General features: G+C 40.7%; 1 protein-coding gene across 2 annotated transcripts in view; it reads left to right on the top strand.

Moving 5' to 3' along the window:
- ajm1 (apical junction component 1 homolog) overlaps positions 1-13,340 on the top strand; it is a 32,246-nt gene extending 18,906 nt beyond the window's left edge. For both annotated transcript variants that reach the window (XM_087253109.1, XM_087253110.1), the window contains one exon: positions 9,674-13,340. In XM_087253109.1, coding sequence (XP_087109235.1) covers positions 9,727-13,026 — 3,300 coding nt within the window. In that variant the 5' untranslated portion in view covers positions 9,674-9,726 and the 3' untranslated portion in view covers positions 13,027-13,340. The remainder of the gene's footprint in view (positions 1-9,673) is intronic.
- The last annotated feature ends 412 nt before the right edge of the window (positions 13,341-13,752 follow it).

Raw genomic sequence — 13,752 nt, 5'->3', positions numbered from 1 at the left:
GATAGGTCATGTTTTGATCCTCGATTGGTCTCACGCGGTCAAGTGATGCAGTTTCGCAGGTCAGAGTTCACTAAGCTTGAACTTTGCACTGCAGTGCCCTAGCTGCGAAACTTGACGCATGAGCTTGCGTTGCCGGTCGGACGCATTCGCATGAATGGAAGTCTATGGGGAGAAAAAAGTCCAGTGTGACCGCAGCCTAAATATGAGTAAAAGTTACTCAGCAGCAGAGTTAAAGTTAATGAGTCAATGAAGGGATTAATTAAACAACAATTGAGCACTGATGATAAACACCTGCTGCTAATAAGGAGAAACACAAAACTGTCACACACACTCTTGCATTCACACACGTTCATACACTGCGGCCAATTTTGTTTGCCCAATTCACCTACTGTATAGTGCATGTGTTTGGACTGTGGGGGAAACCGGAGCACCTGTATGGAGCACCTCCACACAGAAATGCCAACTGACCCAGCCTGGATTCGAACCAGCGACTTTTTTGCTGTGAGGCAACAATGCTAACCACTGTGCCACTCTTTTCATAAACTTAATTTTGATAATTTTTTCATGAATCAAGACTTAATATCTTAAGAAATGTTGTTAACTAACTCAAGTTAGTGTTTTGTGTCAGAAAATGATTTGATGTTAGTACTGTAAACAAGACAACTGTTCTTTTCATCATTTTGTTTTTCTTTTAGGGGAATATATTGTAATGTAAGACTTTAGTCAGTGTAATATTCTCTCATTCTGTCAGATGAATAATTAAAACTGCATCAAGAAATGACCCGTGTCCATCAATAATTAATTACTCAAAAAGACTGAGAAAAAAGAAAAAGATGATGTACGCAGATTAGATCATCACTGTTGTGTCATTTTACTTGGCTACACTCCAAAAATTATTTTGTTGCTTGTTCAAACTTTCACAGTGATGAGTTGCGGCTGGAAGGGCATCCGCTGTGCAAAGCATTTGCTGGATAAGTTGGCGGTTCATTCCGCTGTGGCGACCCCTTGATGAATAAAGGGACTAAGCTGAAGGAAGATGAATAAATGAATGTTTGTTTGAACTACTTATTTAAAAAGTAAGTAGTTCAAATAAACCTTTGTTGGTGTGTGTGTGTGTGTGTGTGGGGGGGGGGGGGAAGCTTAATTGTTTTATGTTCAATTCACTCATAATTCATTCATTCATTCATTTTCTTGTTGGCTTAGTCCCTTTATTGATCCGAGGTCGCCACAGCGGAATGAACCGCCAACTTATCCAGCAATTTTTTTTTTCGCAGCGGATGTCCTTCCAGCCGCAACCCATCTCTGGGAAACATCCACACACTCATTCACACACACACTCATACACTATGGACAATTTAGCCTACCCAAATCACCTGTACCGCATGTCTTTGGACTGTGGGGGAAACCGGAGCACCCGGAGGAAACCCACGCAAAGGCAGGGAGAACATGCAAACTCCACACAGAAATGCCAACTGGGCCGAGGTTTGAACCAGCGACCCAGCGACCTTCTTGCTGTGAGGCGACAGCACTACCTACCGCGCCACGGCCTCGCCTCACTCATATTTGTAGAAACAATTAAGTTAACTTAATCGTTTTGTGTTGGGTCATTGATTGTGTTTGTGTATGCTTATTTCTAGGTTTCAAAGCTCAGCAGCCTCTTGAAGACACATAATAAATGTTATTAGGGAATCAGTCAGTAGTTCAATCTACTGTACTGAGTTTACATATTATCTCAGTGATTCAAAAATAACATCGTTGGAGACTGGTGTACATTTTTCCAATTATTTTGCAGCATATTTTATGTATTTTTATATAATTTTGTGCATTAGCATATATTTAAAGTGTCGCAAGCATAATAGATATACTGTATGAAACACAAATACAAAATAATGCATGGGCTTTTCGAGTTTTGGGTTCTGTTTCAGTTTTAGATTTGAATTGATTTTATTTAACAAGGACAATGCTCATTAATCAACAGTAAAACTGTAAATAAGCCAGAGTTAGCCACAAGGGCTAATTTTCATCTGTTGCCCCCAGCCAGATTTTAAAAGTCAACCTAAAATAAAAAAGCACGTCATTACACATACAAAAACAGTAAAGTTACATATGACAAAAAGAAAAAAAAGTAAGAATTTCCTAAAATGTTAGACAAAAGAATTAAACATGATTACAAACTTGATTTGCTTTTAGCCATTTCTTTAACTTGTATTTAAAAGTTGAATAATTTGTAACATCTCTTAAGTCAAGCAAAAGTGTGTTCCAATAATGACTCTAACTGAGAAGACTGATCGTGCAAAAGTTGTACGTCTAAACTGCACAGCACAGTACACCCTGGTAACAGATCGTGTTGCTTGACCATTATTGCTCTTGTGTGTCACAAACTCACATAATGGAGGTGGAGCATTTCCATTTCAAATTTTAAAAATCATACAAGCATCAGCCAAATATTTCATACTATCAAAGCTCAATAAATAATGTTTTTGTATTATATTACAATGATGATACCTAATAGACTTTTGATCAAATACTTTCAGTGCCTGTTTATAAAGTGATTAAACTGATTTTAAAACTGTTTTACTAGCATGTGACCAACTAGTAAGACAATATGTAATATGAGAAAAAATTGATAGTTCATGCAAAAATTAAAATGACCTAATTGGCACCCATTGTTTTCCATAGAAGGAAAAAAAATTACAATTGAAGTCAATTGGTGTCAGCAACCAGCATTCTTCAGATGATCCTCTTTTGTGTTTGACTGAAGAATAAAACTCAAATATGTTTTGGTAAAAGTCAAGAGTGAGTAAATGGAGTTAACTTGTTAAAGGGCCATGAAACCCCCTCGTTTCAGCAGGGTGTTTTCACACCTCTACTTTGGAAAAAGTCAGAAAAGTGGGCGTGTCCAGCTCTGTTTAGGGGGGAGTGTCGGAGGAACTAAAGTGGGAGGGTGTGAGAGTGTCTATTTGGGCACGCGCGAGTTTCAGTCAAAATACACACGGGAGAAAGTGATGGTGTTTAACCTACATGGACATGTGTAGTCGAATTATTTGCCAAATTATTAAATGTTGGACTTTAACTGCAGTTTGGCTCTTTCATTCAGGGAATTCATTCATGCCCCTCGCGACAAACGCGATATTTGATTCGAGGATCTGCTCTAAGCGTGTATTTTTCATGCAATGTTTGATACCGCACGGCGAATGAGAGAAAAAAAAACTCCGCATTTCCCGGAAACTTAGATGCACACAGCAGGTAGCGTCAGAAAGTGTGTTATTCCGGTCACTAAATGCGGTGCTAACATGTTTGCACTCAGTGCAATAGTTAACTTAATTCGATACGAACAAACTGAATAAACAAAGAGCACTGGTCGCTCACTTACCAAATCTGTAGAGACAGGACAATCACCAGCAACTAGAGCCGCATCTTTATTAAGAGGAGACTACAAGCGAATCCGGATCTCAGCGTTTGCAGATGAGAACAGCTCTCAGGTAAACAATAATCCTCCTTAGACACGTAAGTTATTGTTGTCGAGCGTCGCGTACACTGTTAATCCACACGTGACTCCAGCTGCGCTCTCACAGAGAGAAAATGAAAACAAAACTTAACTGCAGCAAACTATAAAAGCAACACTTCACGCTTGTTTTGCCAACACAACGTGGCGTCTCTGTGGTGTAAACACAGTGACAGTAATGAATAATAATGAAGTTGCACAATAGAGCACGCTGATTGGTTTGAACCAAGCCTTACTCATGCATTAATGCATCACACTGTAAGACGTAATAAGACACACTCTGGCACAGACGTCCAGTCTGCACGCTGGAATACACGCTATTATGTCATGACCGTGACGCAGCTTCAAAAATTTGTTTTAAACCGGAAGTACGGATTTGCTTGAAATAACGCAAAAACAACCAATTTACACTTTTCAGTGAAATATAGGTGTCCTAATAGTGTTTTTAGCAGTGTAGGACACATATACGACTGTCAACAGCTCAAAACATGTGTTTTGGAGTTTCGTGACCCTTTAACAAAGCTTCGGCAGTGTGACTGCGCCTTACTTTGCCTCACCTACTCCCTAAAACTTATTTAAGGCAGACCAGCCCTGTAGCACTGCTCTTCACATTCTCTCAAACCCACACTACCTTTCTCTATTTCCTTGTTTCCTGTTAACAATTCTTACAACCCTCTCTTCCATCCTAGGTTGAATCTAGGGGTCTAATTACTCTACCAAAATACTACTCTCGACATCAGTGTAGGACAACCTACCTACTTGTTCACTGTGTATCCTTGTACTTCCATGCTACTTCATCCCACTTTTCCCTTACCACCCCTTTTCATCCCTACTATAAAGTCTAGCTCACGGTGTAAGCGTGGTCCATGCTTGTGAAATGGTGGTTGAATTTTCATTTCTGGGTGAATTATTCCTTTAAAAATTAAATGCTAAGTTAACCAAAACTAATAGTATGCTTTTTAATTTTGGTCCAGACCAAACAAACCAAGAGAACCATCTGTCTCTTATTTATCCTACAAAATTCATGGACTGTTGTCAGGAGCAAATGAAGCCTTTCCAAATGTGTTGTTTTACAGGGAATAAGACATTATATGGCACGCATGAGTCTGTTGGCTGAGTGTATGTTGGTAGACAGCGGGTGTATAATACACATGCGGTTGTTCTCGGCTGTGTGAGGCAATGTGAAAAGCTGCCAGACAAACACGCTGTGAGTAAACAGCGTCTGGGAATAGTAATGTTTGTAGTCCCTTCTTTACATAATGTCTGTCATTGGAAACATGACGTGTTTTTCTCAATCTGATAAACGTAGCTGTAGGGAAGATGTAGGAGGTGCTGAATTACATTTAATCTCCTTTTCCAAAGAAAATAGACATTCATGAGGTGGAACTAAATGTGAATTAAAAAATCCATGTAGTGTTTTTGTATGTGATTTGTACCTTAAAGGGGAAATGAAGCACTTAGTCAAGTTGTAATGTAATGTGTATTTATATAGCGCATTTATTGTGTATGGCCATACACCCAAAGCGCTTCACAGTCATGAGGGGGGGGGGGGGGTCTCTCCACATCACCACCAGTGTGCAGCGTCCACTTGGATGATGCGACGGCTGCCACGCGCTCACCACACACCAGCTATTGGTGGAGTGGAGAGACAGTGATAGAGCCAATTAGGTGGATGAGGATGATTGGGAGGCCATGATCGCAAGGGCCGATTGAAGGACTTTGGCCAGGACACCGGGGTTACACCCCTGCTCTTTTACGAGAAGTGCCATGGGATTTTTAATGACCACAGAGAGTCAGGACCTCGGTTTAACATCTCATCCGAAAGACGGTGCCCACTGACAGTGTAGTGTCCCCTTTACTTTTACTGTGGCATTAGGACTCACAAAGACCACAAGTTAAGTGCCCCCTGCTGGCCTCACTAACACCACTTCCAACAGCAACCTAGTTTTCCCATGTGGTCTCCCATCCAGGTACTGACCAGGCTCAGCCCTGCTTAGCTTCAGTGAGTAACTGGTCTTGGGCTCCAGGGTGATATGGCTGTGGCAATATTACATCATTTAGTAAATTGGTTCCCACTTCGATGGAAATATATATTACTAACTCGATTAATGTAACCATTTTGAAGAAAACGGCATGTTTTACTATAGATTTTAGACCTAGGCCTCCACCATCTTGGAATATCGCTGCGTCTGACATCTCGGGGTTGGTTCTGTTCCCTCATCTGAACAGATACAGTGGAAGTAAATGACTGAACATGGTGACTAATTTAACCCAATGTGTGAAATTGTGGATGTGTAGCTGCTGCAAATATAAACATCAGATGTGTGTTTAATATAAAAAATATATTTATTCTATTTTTCTTTTTCCCTTTTAATTTTTGATCATTTGAAGCACTTTAGTCCACTCTGTATTATGCTGCCTGACTGTATTGGCTTCAACAAGGTCTGCTACTGAAGTAATGGGGGCGGGTACTTTCACTTTTCACTATTTCAGCTGCTCACCTCTTTTCGCGTTCAAACCAAACTAAGATCGGCACGTTTTTTTACATGGCAGGTTTTTAAGTCCTTCATATATGTTGAGAGATCTAGTTGATCGATTTGAAAAGGGAATATGTCTTGACATAATCCACAAAGATGTGATTTAGTAAAGTGTGAAGTCATGTATCGTTTTATTTGTTGCATTAGTCTCAATGTAAATCCCCTCGTCAGGCAGTGCTGGAGCAGCATGAGAGACTGGACCACAGCGTATCAAACGAAAGGTATTAACTAAAGAAAAATACACAACTTAAGGCACAACGTAAATGCTTGTATTTGTGGTACTTGCACTAGCTCTGCGACGCACGTCAGCGACTTCATGCATTGGGTTAATTTAGGCTGTCCAGTCTCCGTGTTCAGTTTGTTACTACCATGGTTGAAACCCAGACAGGCAGTCAAGCAGCGTAATACGGAGAGTGAATCAAATCGCGTCAAATGATCAGTAATTAAAAGGGAAAAAATAAAATAAATATATATACTTTTATATTAGACACACATCTGATGCTTGTATTTGCAGCAGCTCCACATCCACAACTTGACGCATTGGGTTAAATTAGGCTGTTCACTCTCCGTGTTCAGTCCTTTATCTCCACTGTATCTGTTCAGCTGAGGAAACAGAACCAACCCCGTGACGTCAGAAACATCGGCTTTATAGCTTGCATTCGCTCCCAGCTCAGTCCCATAAAGTTTTTAAAACACTCACACTTGCATATAAAGCTCTAGATTGTATTGTTCCTTCCAATATCTATAATATAAAGACACTGTCTTTCAGTACACACCTTCTTGTTCCCTGCGGTCTGCTGATACTCTCACCCTTCAACTGCCACCCTGTAGACTAAAATCAATGGGGGAGAGAGCCTTCTCTGTTGCTGCAGGTTATGGAATGCTCTCCCTTATTCTGTAAAAAATGGTTCTACACAAGCTAGTTTTAAGAAGATGCTAAAAACTCATCTTTTTAAGACTGCATTTTTAGATTCTTGATTATTCTGTGCTTACATTTTAGACTTTCTTATGTATTGTATTTTATTACATGTTTCATTTCTCTGTTGTTGTTGTTGTTGTTGTTGTTGTTGTTGTTGTTGTTGTTGTTGTTGTTGTAGCGCTTTGGGTCTTAGAAAAGCGCATTGTGAATAAAATGTATTATTATTATTATTATTATTATTCTAAAATGGCAGCGCCTTAGGTCTAAAAGCTAAAGTAAAACATGCAGTTTTCTTCTAAATGCTTACATTAATCGAGTTTGTTTAATATATTTTCACAAGTAGAATCCAATGTACAAAATAATTTAAAGTTGACTGAGTGCTTTATTTCCCCTTAAAAGGAATAGTTAACCCAAAAAATAATTTTTCTTGTGAGATGAATGCAGTCGAAATAGCTTTACATTTTATTCTGGCTCTTCAATGCTGTATAAGGATGTTGGGTAGTGACTTTTATTTTGAAGCTTCCAAAAGTGCATAAATACATTGGACAACTAACCCATACAACACCAGGGGGTCAACACATGTCTTATGAAGCAGATCAATGTAATTTGGTTACAAAAATATTTTACCTTTTTTAACTACAGGGTGGGCCATTTATATGGATACACCTTAATAAACTAGGAATGGTTGGTGATATTAACATCCTGTTTGTGGCTCATTAGTATATGTGAGGGGGCAAACTTTTCAAGATGGGTGGTGACCATGGTGGCCATTTTGAAGTCGGCCATTTTTAAGTCGGCCATTTTGGATCCAACTTTTGTTTTTCAATTAGGAATAGGGTCATTTGACACATCAAACTTATTGAGAATTTCACAAGAAAAACAATGGTGTGCTTGGCTTTAACAAAACTGTATTCTTTCATGAGTTATTTACATGTTTCTGACCACTGCTGAAATGTGTTCAATGTGCTGTCCATTGTGTTGGATAGTTGTCCATCATTTCCATTGCATTGTTTGTAATTTTTTTTTACCAATTTTTATATTTGTGTTATATTATTTTCTGTGGCTGTTCATTCGCTGTGGCGAGCCCTGATAAATAAGGGACTAAGCCGAAGTAAAATGAATGAATTAATTATTTTCTTCAAAGCTGCTTCTGGCTATGACATGTTCACACCTAAATGGTTTTAAGAGACGTGATTTAAGAGGTGTGTATTATATGCAGCATCTTTAATTTATTTCTTTAGGTAAGGCGAGATCTTCTGTTAAGTATCATACTTGGAGGGAAAATGTACTTTATGCGTTATAAAGCTTGAAGCATTAGAATCGGTACTCAGTATCGACTGTTTACCATGATTAAGGAATCTGTACTTGGTATCAGCAGCAAAAATCCTGATCAGAGTAACCCTATGGAAAAGCCATTATAAGTTTAAATTACTGTGTTTGTCTGACAGACAAAAAAACATATACACAGAGAATAGCTTAAGAGTGATTAAATGATGCTGTCGTTTTAATTTTTGGGTTAACTATTCTTTTAAATGGTGCATTATTTCAGTTGTGTCCTCTACACCACCACAGGGAGTTTGTACAAGATGTTTCTTGACAAATGAGAACACTTGTTTTGCATAAGGTTTGTGGGAATGACAAGTTGTCTAAAAGCCTTCAAAGAGCCCAATTTAGACTCGAGACACTATTTCTGTCCTGCCTCCAGCCAGCAGATCTGAACTGCTGCAAGCTGAATCTGAAACCAAGCATAAGAGATAAAAAGGTTTAGAATTACGTAAGTGTTCTTAAATGATTTACCATTCCGAGATATTTCAAAGGTGAATAGGAGGATTTATTTATTTTTTTTGTATTAGGGATCCAGTTTCTGTTGAGTCCTTACACTGTGTGTGCTGCAATGGGTTGTTATGAGAGGATGTTGTTGCCAGGGGAAACATCTTTCTCTGGCAACCACCTCCAATTTACTTGCATACATCCTGCCAACAGATTTTGCTGAACAACACAATACAGTTGAAGCCATTCAGAATCAGAATCGAGTTTATTTGCCAGGTACATTTGCGCTGAAACTTGGCTTGACAACTTACTCCCCAAGGTGATGTTGTACATGCAATGAGTATCCAACAATGATAAAGAGCATAAGGCTCAAGAATACTGATTATTGTGCAGATATTGTTTATGAAATTAAAGTCAGATTATATAAAAGATGTACTGGGGCTTCACAGTGGTGCAGTGGGTAACAAAATTGTCCAAAGCAAGAAGGTCGCTGGTTCGGGCCCCAGCTGGGTCAGTTGGAATTTCTGTGTGGAGTTTGCATGTGTTCGTGTGGGTTTCCTCCAGGTGCTCTGGTTTCCCCCACAAGTCCAACAACATGTGGTACAGGTGAATTGGGTAAGCTAAATTGTCCGTAGTGTATGTTTGTGAATAAGTGTGTAAGGATGTTTCCCATTGATGGGTTGCAGCTGGAAGGGCATCTGCTGCGTGAAACATATGCTGGATAAGTTGGCGGTTAATTTCCCTGTGGCGATCCCAGATTATTTAAGGCATTAAGCTGAAAAGAAAATAAATTAATGAATAAAAGATCTATTGCCGTTTTTTTATTTACGAAACCTGCTCCCAAAAACACTGTTTGTATTCATGCTTTATATCACAAAGTCCAGCAGCTGTACTAAATATAAAGTAAAACTAATCTTGTTATGTTTTCTTGCTCTCTTACAGGGAACCTTAACCTAAACAAATTTAATGGGGAAAATAAGAAGAGTCTCATTAAGATGACACGCACAGATCCACCTGACATACTAGTATCAACTGTGTATCAAGATGTCAAAGTGAGTTCCCTCTCAACCCACTCCAAAGCCTGTCATCCCTCAAAACAATGTGATTCCCCATCTGTCAGCAAACTGGAGAACACTCGAAAAAAAAGCAAAAACAAAAAGAGGCACTGCCGTAGCTTTGACACTGAGTCTATGGACAAACTCCGATATCATACAATAGCAATGGAGTACCCATACAGAAGGGCTGAAAGATACGCGGCCAATCCAGAGGTTGCCTGGAACGCCTTAGGTCGCCAACAAGGGCATGGACTCCACCGGTTTTCTTCCCCAGACATATTTAGCTACCGTCTCACCTCACAGCCAACGGCTGCTGAGATGCCTGCTGAAATTGCGGTGACGGAACAAAAGCGGAGGACTAGATCTAGAAGTGCCTCACGGGTTCAGACCAGCCTAACTCCTGTATCTTTTGATGCTTCCCCGCCAGTGGCAAGAAGGGGTCGGGAGGCTCAAAGGGCACACAGAAACAGTCAGCCAAGGCCAGAAGTTTCCCCAAGAAGAGAGTCTTCCTATGGTGCCACGCGAGCACATGTAAACGAAGTACACCCTGTCAAACTGCAGCCGCAAAGGAGTGATACAAGCAGGTATTCCCCTGTATATGTGCCTGAAGGTTATGATGAAGGAAGGCCAGAAAAGCCTGCCACTAGTCCTCATGTTCGGTGCCGGGTAGACATCAAACCAGATGAGTCGGCCATGCAGCAAGGTGGCCGAAAGGCAGCTACACCCCAAGTGGACATACCTTGGCAGAAGTATCCAGGCAGTGGCAGTAGGAGTCTGACAGTGCCTCGCCATTTCTCCACTTCAAGAACTCCAACTCCAACTGAATCCTACATGGGAGAATACAGGCAGGCGTACCAGTATTCCCAAAGTATGCCAAATAGCTACATGCAGCCTATGGAGATCCCTTTACAAAAGGTGGTCTCACCACGGGAGCCAAGGGAACACTATGGACGGGAACGAAGGGCTCATTCAAGCCCCAATGTGCCAACTAAATTCTTCTATGCAGAGGACTTAGGGAAGTATGGATCTTCAGCGCCATCAAGGACTTATTATCAAGATGACCGATACAGCATTCCTAGCCAACCCTACTCACCTAAGGTACAATATGTACAGGATCCAAGGACTCACATTGTTCATACTGTACCAACCCGGCCATATTATACAGAAGTCGACCCCTACCATTACTCTGGACAACATGTGTATGCGAAATCCTATGCTGCAAGTGAACCAGGGGCGTATATAATTCAGACACCTCCAGGAAGGACTTTATATGGCGATGACCCAAGGACATATCAGATTCAAACAGCCCCTCCTCGGATCTTCTACATGGCTGACCCCTACACTCCACAAATGGAGCATCATATTCCAGCCAAGGCATATTACACTGAAGGAAGACGACATGCCCGTGTTGTGCAGCCACAATCTGAGGACTGGTACGGCTCAGATGTTTCTGGCTACTCTAGCCATTACCCGTCCTCTTATGTCTCACAGATTACTCCCACAAGAGCTAGGCAAGAGCCAAAGCTCACAACTTGGTATGCCAATCCATGTATGGAGCCAGCAAAAACCGTAACAGACCCAAGATCGTATTCAAGATCTTGGGATAACATCTTAGATACCCACGTAGAACGGGAGCAGCCTGTACCTCGAGGGAAAAGTGATGAGAATCTCCTTTGTCAAGGGGCACAAACTTCAAGCGAAAGACCAAAACCTGTGGTTGTCAACCTTTCCAGCTCACCAAGGCGTTACGCTGCACTGTCATTATCAGAAAACTCTTTGATTGACAAAAGTCCAACCGAGGCCATGAGCTCCTCAAGTAAACTGTGGTTTGTCACACCTGAAATTACAATCACGGACAATGATATCAGACAGGGCAATCTTGGCAAACCAGAAGCACGCTCTGCAAGTTGGGATGTGCTAGATTCAAAAAGTGCCCAAAATCAAGAAGCACCTCAACGTGACGCAAAATCCCGCTCTGGAGAGTCTACCAAAGAGAAAACGCACAGCAGCACATCCCTACAGCAAAGCTTAGAGCAACTCGACGAGCTTTTAGCTGACCTTGTCATCGATTACAAACCTCCAGCTAGGAGGACCAGCGAAGATTTGCTTGATCAACTCAAAAAGCTGATTGATGAAGAAGAAGCGGTATCTTCAGCAAGAAAAGATTCGACTCCAGGTTCTGAAAGCGGCATGCCCCTTGACAAACAACCCACGTCAATAAAGATAGATCCTGACACACTAAGAGACACCGATGGGAGTTGTGATGGGCTGAGAAGTACAGAGGAGTGCTCCCCTGACCAGAGTCCAGATGAGGACGACACAATGATGTGTTCAAACAATAAATGCCGTCGGACTGAGACCTTGTTTAATGCCTGCCTCTACTTTAAATCCTGCCACAGCTGCTATACCTACTACTGCTCTCGCAATTGCCGCCGTGAGGACTGGGATATCCACAAAGAGAGTTGCCTGTATGGGAGAATCGGAAGCGTGTGTCGCCACATTATTAAGCACTGTCGAGAAACCACAGAGGTCCACAAAGCTTTCTCCCGTATAGCCAAAGTGGGATACCTGTCTCGGGGCAGGGGGGTCTTGTTTTTGGGATTCCCAAATCCAGGTTCATCCACAAATTTCCTTCAATTTGGACTGGAAAGTCTGCTCATGTCACCAACATACCTATCTCTCCGCGAGCTGGAGAGCTTCAAGGATAACCTTGGGGAATATTGCAAGGAGCTCCAAGAGGCGGGGAAGGAATATGACCCAAATGAATGTTTTCTCTTGAATGTATCCATTGCTGTTGGTGATCAAGTGCCTGACGGACCATCGCCAAGGGTCCAAGCCCCAACCGTCAGGAAATTTGCCAAGGTTGCTCTCGCCTCATACAGCCCAGAAAAAAAAGTCCATCGGAAGGAAAGTGACATGGAGACTTTGATCCTGACCCCTCCACCAGGTATGGCTGACATTGACAAGGAAGGCGAGGAAGGAAGGAAAGCCAGGGAGATCTGCTTCATCAACATTCAGCGGGAGTTGAGGATACGTGGGGTGTTTCTTCGCCACGAGTATCCCAATGTCTATCAAAAGCTCTGTGAGTTTGTTGAGAACAACAGGAGGTTCACGCCAACTACTATTTACCCTATTGATAAAAGGACCGGCAAGCAGTTTATGTGCATGATAATGGCAGCCTCTGAGCCACGAACTTTGGACTGGGTAGCGAACCCACATCTCCTAGATGACATTATTTAAAACAAGTGCACCTTTTTATACTTTAAAGCATAGATCTCACTATAGGACATATCTAAATATATCAAGCTTATTTGTTATACATGTTTGTAGATATGTATTTTGTTAATTGAAAGAAAAAAAAAAGACGTATTCATGTCTGCAAGGTCAGTATTATTCAATGTTGGAATATTGCCCATCAGATGTTGAGTGAGTAATTCACATTGTTTGTTCATCGAGTCCCAGGTTTGTTCTTTTATGCTTCACTAGCAATTACTGCCCTTCTGTTACTTTGTAGCAAATTCTCTTTTGATATTCGTTGATTGCTCATGACGAAAGAGAGAAATCTTCTATTTATTTTGAAAAAACTACAGAATTCTGTACTTATTTACTGCAGAGTTTAATATTCTTTCCTATGCAAAAATGACCAACATTGTCCCGCAAAAATGTTGAAGTTTTGGCTAAAGAAATATGGTACTATATTTCATTTTATCAAAAAAAAAAGTGTATTTTTATTGGTATGACCAGGAATTATATTATATTATATTATATTATATTATATTATATTATATTATATTATATTATATTATATTATATTATATTATATTATATTATTATTTGGCACAAACTTAAAGAGGAACTAATAGTGCAGAGTAGAATGGCAGTACACACAGGACTGTGGATTATCCACGGTCTATTAAATGTACTTTGAGGAACGGCTTTAATTAAAAAGAGAGCTGCTTCATATTA

The sequence above is a fragment of the Danio rerio genome, chromosome 5 (assembly GCF_052040795.2).
Source record: "Danio rerio strain M-AB ecotype USA chromosome 5, GRCz13ab, whole genome shotgun sequence".
In the NCBI taxonomy this organism is placed as follows: Eukaryota; Metazoa; Chordata; class Actinopteri; order Cypriniformes; family Danionidae; genus Danio; species Danio rerio.
Note: the sequence above shows the minus strand (reverse complement) of the source record. Positions and strands in the feature narration are given on the sequence as shown.